At 32.8% G+C, this 8195-nt stretch overlaps 1 protein-coding gene across 1 annotated transcript; it reads right to left on the bottom strand.

Moving 5' to 3' along the window:
* Positions 1-662: 662 nt before the first annotated feature.
* On the bottom strand, positions 663-1766 carry LOC139907234 (uncharacterized). Its single transcript, XM_071893499.1, has 2 exons — positions 1437-1766; positions 663-1375 (listed from the first exon to the last, which is right to left on the bottom strand). The coding sequence occupies exons 1-2, from the start codon at positions 1717-1719 to the stop codon at positions 663-665; spliced, it is 996 nt and encodes a 331-aa protein (XP_071749600.1). The 5' UTR covers positions 1720-1766.
* Between the last annotated feature and the right edge of the window lie 6429 nt (positions 1767-8195).

Genomic DNA, 8195 nt, shown 5'->3' with positions numbered 1-8195 from the left:
AGACGAAAATTAAAAAAGTGTTGCTGGTGAGGTGTTTTCATACATTTTTAAATTATATTTTACTTACTAGATGGCTCTTAAATTAAATCAATATTACTTCACTTTTTCACGACAAATAGCAAGATGTCTTGTAAATAATAAATGTTTTACTTAATTCAGTCAAATTGTATCAACCCACTGATTAATCAAATTATATATCAATATATTGAAGGCGAGAGCCACTTAAGGATAAATTCATTTTCAGCTATTATTTAATTTATTTTTTCTGAATGAACTACGCAATATCATTAAATAAAGGGTTCATTATTATGTATCTGTTACACTTAAAATAAGTAAATCACATCTTTATTATTTGGTTCATTAGTGTACATATTGTATTACTTAAACGACAAATCCATACTTTGTACCATAAAACATTTCTGAAAGGGTAACGAAAAATCAAATTTTTAATGTACTTTGAACTGGTTAAAAATAAATTATATAAGTTTAATCTGATATAAGTATTATTTTTTTGTCAGATGAACCCTTATCCTCATATATATTAATATAATTTCAAGATTATAATTTTTTAAATTTATTGAGCCTATTCAAAAAATTGAAAATTAATAAATATGCACATTTAGATATTGAATAAAAAAACATTCCTTCAATGTATAAACTTTTTATGAAAGGTAAAAAGGTTGTGGAGGAACAGGGATGGGAGAAGGAATTGGAGATGGAGATCCATAAGCAGATGGAGAAGGAGCTGGTCTAGGGGCTGGTCTTGGAGCAGGAGATCCATAAGCAGATGAGGCAGGAGCTGGTTTAGGGGTAGGTATTGGAGAAGGTCTAGGAGCAGGAGCAGGGGAACCATATGCTGATGGAGCAGGTCCAGGTGCTGGTCTCCGAGCAGGAGCAGGGGATCCATAAGCAGATGGAGAGGGGCCAGGTGCTGGTCTTGGAGCAGGGGACCCATAAACAGATGGAGAGGGTCCAGGTGCTGGTCTTGGAGCAGGGGATCCATAAACAGATGGAGAGGGTCCAGGTGCTGGTCTTGGAGCAGGGGATCCATAAGCAGATGGAGCGGGTCCAAGTGCTGGTCCTGGAGCAGGGTATCCAGTGCCTGATGGAGTTGGAGCACCATAGCCCTTGGGAGCTGACCCTGATCCAATTAATCCACCAGCAGCAGATCTTTCTGCAGCAATTTCTTCATTTTTGGAGTACAAGGCAGTAGCTTGAGAGCAGTCAAAGTTGAACCACCAATCACAGATAAAAGCTTCTTGGTTAAAAATGGTACCATTTCCGCAAAGGAAAGAGTATTTGGCTAGTCCACCTTCTCCGTCAGCAGCACAGACGTGGAATGCTTGACATTCGGTGTCAGGGTCGGCATAGTATCCTGAAAATAGTATTATTTGTATGTCCTGTATTTCTATTTTTTAATATTTGCTCTGCTTTACCTCCTTCAACTTGTCCTTCACAAGAGAAAGAAGTCTCGGGTACTTCAGCTAAGATGGGGTAGTCTTCTCCGGGGATTCCAGGAAGTGCCGCTTCAAGGGCAGCAATAGGATCAACAATGACTGGACTAGTGGCTAAGGGAAGGAAAGAAGAGCCAGATCCCACAAGGCCACCAGATGAATATTGATTCAATGGTTCAGAGGGAAATCCTCCATATGCTGAGAGCTTATCACCAAAACAAGCTCCAATAAATGTTAAATATATAATTCCTTGGAAAGACTTCATCCTTATTTGAATAGATTGATTAGACTTCTCTAATTCAAGTGATGGTCAGTAATAATTTTTCATTGCTTATATACTCCTTACACATAACATTTCTGGTTTTTTTGTAGTTCTTGTTTTTGATGCCCTCCTTCCGACCATTTTATTGTGGCTCATCTTTTCCCCCCCATACTTTTAACAGTAGAAAAAGAAACATTATTTATATAGATACATTTATAATATGAGTGTTTTTAAGATATTTTCATCTTAAAAGATTTAATAAACATTCGTTTAAAAAAAACAAAAAAAATATGTTAACTATTTTTTAAATGTTTACAAAACTTCTGTATTCTCAACATTTTTTTACAAAATATTAATAGAAAAATCATAAAATAATAGGGTACTGATTCTTGATAAACAGACAAGTTTAATTAATTTTTGAATTGTAAATGAGACCTTATAAGATTATATAAGGACACATGGATAATCTTGAAAATAAAACACATTAAGTTAAAATACAATGAAGATCTAAAAATATATCGGTCTAAAATATTAAAATTTTCAGAAATAAATAAAAAACAAGAACAACTCAATAAGTCAGATATCTCAAAGAAGTGCACCTCGTATTTATTTATTTTGGTGCATAGTGAAGACTTTTACAAACGATTTAATTTTTTATACACTTCACAGTAAAATATCGTATAATATCTACCATCATATCCAACGCCGAGATATTGTCCTTTGGAATTTTAAAATGAAACTCCATACATCTTGAAGCATTAGTAATAAATATCCCTCATAACTCTATAGTATCAATTGGTTCATTCATGGTCAACTTTTTTGCGAAGACTTCATAATACCGGACCCCATTGCGGTTGTCTTCACTGCAGAATATTTCTCATTTTAGGGTAACCCAAAAATAATTTTGGCTTAGATGTGGCTAGGTAGGTGTTCATCTATCCTTCTAAATTCAATAAAACAAACTTCCTTAATATATGCAATAGTGATATAAGCACTTTCAATGAACACTTTTCAATGCCTTATTTTGCTATTGGAGACATCAATTGTCACGTTGAAAGTGGAGTTAAAAGTCTTCAAAAAGGTTGTCACTTCTACTTATTGTTTAAACATGTTGGTCAAACTCTACATTGTTCCAGTATGAAGAGGTATCTGAAGTAATAAGATCTACATGCAGAACCATGCAAGGTTACTGGCAAATGTAACACAGTTTGGGCGCGTCTTAATCTTGCCCCACGTGGAGCAGATTTTATGTCTGACCAGTCCCAAACGCCTCTTCATGATGGCAGGTATTGAGGATGCTTACTTGTTACACCTCAGCCTGTGGCTCGAATGGAACCTTGGCAAATTATGTTAAGGTAACTTATGCTACTTTACGAAGACCTATGTCTATCTTACACCGTATCTTTGGAAGGAAACTGAACTAATATTTGACGATTCTTACATCTTACTACAATCTTTGCAATGCTTATTGAAGATAGTGCACCCCGTAGCCAGCTGAAATTGGGCAATTAATTTCTAGTCATTGGCAAGCCTTTTGTTAGAATTCATTACCTAACTCGTTCATTCATCTGTTAAATTTAAAATCCGGAGGAGATATTTCCTATATTCAGTAATTACTTTAGTTAATACTTTTTTGAATGAATCAATCTTCATAGGCCAAGGAATTAGCGGATTGTTTCTCGCTGGTTTTCTTTGCAAAGGAAAGAGTAGCTTCCCTTTTAAGAAATTAACATTTAACATCAGGAATATCAATTATGTTATCCTACAAAACTTCCCCCTCTAAGCTTATGTGATTGTTCTGGCTTTTAAACAAATATCCCTCATCCATGTTCGGATATATTATGCCGATTGTCGAGTTAGAGTCACATACCACGTCGCTGATCTATAGAATTCTATGAGCTGTATCAATAAAAGGAGAGAGTTAGACCACCTGAGAGTTTCGCATTTTTGTCCCGAACAAAATCTACTCAAATATATTAGACTCTCAACCAACACCCGTGTTACAATTAAGTTAATACAAATCTTCTTGCAAACTTTATTCAAGATAGTATCAATCGTAGCAAGTTCATCCTTATATTGCTTTTTGCTACTTTCAGAAATTTATTTTTCATAAAATAACTTTTCTAGACAACTTTTTTCCTCTTTAATCGAAAGATCTCCGGTTATTGGAGATGAATTAGCTTTATGCAAGGTCTTGGAATTACTTGTGTATTATAAAAATCGATCCTGTTTTGTATTTTAAAAATTTTTCACTCAGCTACTTTTCTTATAAATCAAAATTTTCGTTAACTTCTAAAATTTATCCGTATTTGTACAAACTTAATCCCAAGAACTTTTGAACTTCCTCGTATTTCGCACTTTCGAACTTGGGTGTAAGATATCGGAGCTCCCTTACTATTCGATGATATTTTATAGTAAAAATGTGACTGATAGGTTCAAATCCTTTTGAAAAATCAATAGACATAACTGCATCATACATTTGACGTTCATTTACTAATTCTACTGCCGCCTGAATGTTTTATGAAACATCAGTGATTTTCCTCCAACTAAAAGAACCTCTTTTGCCATGTTCAATTTTTTTTTCAATCCTTTGTTTCGTTTGATTGCACCATTCACTAGAAAATAAGTCATCTCAAGAAAGCCTTCAAAATCTCAAATATGTTGTAATGGATCAAATAAAATATATAATGGACTTTAATGCATTATTTATCTAGTATCTTCTGAAGTTTTTATCTAATCTATCGATACAAAGTATGTACATAAATTTTAACCCGACATTTGCACCTTCAATCTTTATTACTGTGCAATATGAAAGTACTTTGTGTTCATTTTTAACATCTCCTTTTTTTTTAATATCTATCATTATTTGTCTGGAGAGCGTGGGAAGATATTCATATCTCGAATTTCATATTATACCATTCAATTACAGGCATTTAAAAATATCAACTTTTGTACAATACTGTATTCTGTAATTCCTGAAAATTTGATTCAATTTTCTTGATGCTTAAGAAAATAGTGTTGTTTTATTGAAGTATCATATTTTATTAGATCACAGATTTTAGTATAAGATATTTGGATATATGAATATCTTCTCAAGCTCTCCAGATAATAAATGAGAATTAATGAAAAAAAGAGAAGTTAAAAATTAAGACTAAGTACTTTCATAATGTGCAAGATATATAAATGTTTTAAAGGAACTGTGTCTTTAATAAATATTTTGAAAAATCTTTTAGCTATCGTATGATATAATTCATAATATCCTATGATGTGTAAATAATTAAATCTTTTAAATCATTTTTTTGTATTGAAATAATAATTATAAAATACATATTATTACATTTACAATATTTTATTTAAATGATAAACACTACCTTAAATTTATTAATACTAAAAAAATGATTGATGTAATTCAAAATGTGTGAAAGTTCTACGCAATGGTTGGTAAATAACGTAATTTTTCGGTTGGGTTGTAGTCTAATATTTGATTTATAATTCTATAATTCAAATCCATGTATTTTTTGGGGGGTCATATGCCATCACCTATGTCCATGTTACACTTCTTTTCCTTGGCCAAGGTTCCTTCCTTTTTCAAATATTCAAACAATTTCCATAAGTTTGGATGTATATTAGTAATTGAACTTTGAAGCCTATTATGGAATTCCTCCACACTGTTATTGGCCCTGATCAATCCTCTTTGGGACCTTCCTCACATGTTCCATCATCGTCTATCACCATGGCCCGTTCCCCTCCAATGTAGTGAAGTTTAAAATACCAGACGATTTCTTGGGGTCATACTGTAGTAAAAATGCTAAGGTTCTTAAACATTTTATTTTGTTATTAAATTCTGTGTCTGTAAGATATCTTTTCAGAGGTCAAGATAGACTACATGTCGATAAATATTTTTCGCCATATGACATAAGCAACCCTTTATGTTTATTGTAACAAAAATTTTACTAAAATTATCAATAATAGCCTTCTTGAAGTCTAGTATCAGGATTCAAGGTAGGGTACAAATTCTTCAAGGCATATAAAAGTCTCAAGTGTATTTCCTGAGATTTCCAGGTATTAGAATGAAAAGGCGAGGAATAATTGGTAGTACATTTCCGGACTACACTTCAACGTGCCTAATCTTTTACATTCCGAAGATCCACGAGTCCATTTTGAGTTCCAAACGTTAGAATTCTATCAGGATCATTTATTCTGCTATCCGACAATAAAAAGTTTTTGCAATTTTCTAAAAACTGAAAGTCTTCAGGAATAGTATATCCAGTTTCTCCTGGAGGAATTGGTATAAATGAATTTATTTTTTGGCAAAATCTTCTAATATTTCGTGACAAATGGTGTGAATTTGATGGCGAAGCCATGGCATGTTCATCTAAGGAGGACGATGCTCCAGCAATAATAGTTCTTGAGGAAGCCAAACTATTTTCAGAAAGATACTTTATGTTTGACTTTGCCTCTAAGACTTCAGGGTTTGAGGGATTCGAAGGATGGTTATGTTCTCTAATAACTTTAGAGACTGATATATCATCATTTTCAAGAACAGTGATAACTCTTACTTTACATCCAGTACTTTCACACTTCCAGTATCTTAATGATATTTTTTATCTATTCTATAGACTTAATTACTATCATCTATCAATTTCAAGCCACCTCTATTACTTTTAACTAATAGCCTTACCATTCTTGCAGCCTTTTCTAAACAAACTAACAACTAAATTTCGAAATGAATTATTTAAGTGCATAATATCAATGATCAATGAACAGTTCTGTAGTTCAGATTTACTTAATAGTATGAAAAAGTGAAACACTCAATTTATAAATGAATGAAACAACAAAGAAACAAAGTACACTTGTAAAACAAATTCCACGAGGAGGCTAAAGGCTCTTATTTAATCCTACTAATGTATAAAAGTTGTTCTAGAATATTTGCATAATGATAAAAGTTACATCTATTTATTTGTAATAAAATAGATAAATTGTATTTGTCAATGTCAAGTCATACGCTCTCTTCCAGAGACTACAATGAATGCCACATATCTGAATATAATAAATTAGAATATGTTTACATAGGGTTCTCAGAGCATGAATACTATGTATAAGTTGGTATTTTAAAATTTAAACATAACATACAAAAACATTTGAGTAAAAGGAGAGACAAATTTTAAACTAAATCCCACACATTATAAAAATAAAAGATCGTATTTCTCTTTAATTGAAAGATAAATTCAAACAAGTCTACCAATTACGATTCATTTTCACTTCACGGAGGAAATTTGACTACACTGTTTGAGTATAAGTTCATTCAAGTAATAGGAAAACTTTGTGTCTCGAGCCTCGGTGCCTTAGTGGCTATAGGCTGTCTAAGTCTGAGAAGAAGGATCCTCCTCCCGCCAAAAGAAGTTTCCATATTTTTCCAAAGGATAAGGCATGACGGAGTCTTTGGATCAAAGCTCTCTCTTTTTAACAATTAGCCATTAGGAGCCTTCAAAGTATACTGCTATATGTGATTCGCATTTTTTTTTCAGATTATAAAATTCAATCTGGAGATACGAACAACTATTGGCGGCGTAAGGATATCTCTATAAGAATATTAAACAAGGATGCTACACCATAACAGTTTCCAAACATGCCCTCCTATTTTTCCAAGACAGCCAAAATAGTGAGGAGCAAAGCATCCCTTTCTTCGACCCGGATCTTAAAAGAAAAAGAAAATATTATGAATAAAATTCATGTATTTGAAATGACCGATATTATTTCTTCGATATCAAAAATATGGAAAAGTTTTTCAACGGCATTATACAGAGAGCTCCGCAAAGAAGCCCTTAGTTTGTTTCATTAGTCAACAATGCCAGTCCCCACCACCACCTAGCATAACTGCACTTATACTTTATGGAGAAAGAAATGTTAAAAAAGATTGGCTTGTCACGGCGGACTTATTGAAAGTATTTTGGACGTGGTGGATGATATGGTAAATATACGATCCTCACAAATTGGAAGTTACCAAGAGAAATGAATGAAACAACCAATTACCATGGACTTCTCTCAGCTTCACTTTTTAAAAGATTTATCATGTTGACCTGATGAATGGGTTAAACTCAGATACAAATCATTAAGTCTCACGAATGATACTTTTTTAGCAGTTGAACAAACATCAACTGGAATATATATATGATGTCTCAAAAATAATTGGGGAAGAGTTATCGTAGTATCGAAATTCCCAAATGCAAGAATGATCTTGGATCTTATCGATTTCTAATCAAATATTTCAAAGAACCGTTGAAATCCTCATCATTTTAAATCCATCATATTCTAAAATAAATAATTGCATTTAAACTCCTAACTTAATAAAAGCAATTATAAGGTAAATACTATATAAATTAGTTGAAATGTATTGAAATCCAGACAAAAAGGCTCATAGCTAGCTTGAAACGATCAATTGACCCTCATCTAGACATATCAATGGCTAGGCTGGCCTA

Source organism: Lepeophtheirus salmonis, chromosome 14, assembly GCF_016086655.4.
Source record: "Lepeophtheirus salmonis chromosome 14, UVic_Lsal_1.4, whole genome shotgun sequence".
Classification (NCBI taxonomy): Eukaryota; Metazoa; Arthropoda; class Copepoda; order Siphonostomatoida; family Caligidae; genus Lepeophtheirus; species Lepeophtheirus salmonis.
The sequence above is the reverse complement of the archived record's forward strand: the minus strand, read 5'-3'. Positions and strand labels throughout refer to the sequence as shown.

What these genes read in the sequence shown, in the direction of transcription:
- LOC139907234 (XM_071893499.1), bottom strand. Translation starts at nt 1,719, where the DNA reads ATGAAGTCTTTCCAAGGAATTATATATTTAACATTTATTGGAGCTTGT. An exon ending in TGAAGGACAAGTTGAAGGAG is followed by an intron (nt 1,376 to 1,436) that starts GTAAAGCAGAGC and finishes TACTATTTTCAG; the next exon opens with GATACTATGCCGACCCTGAC.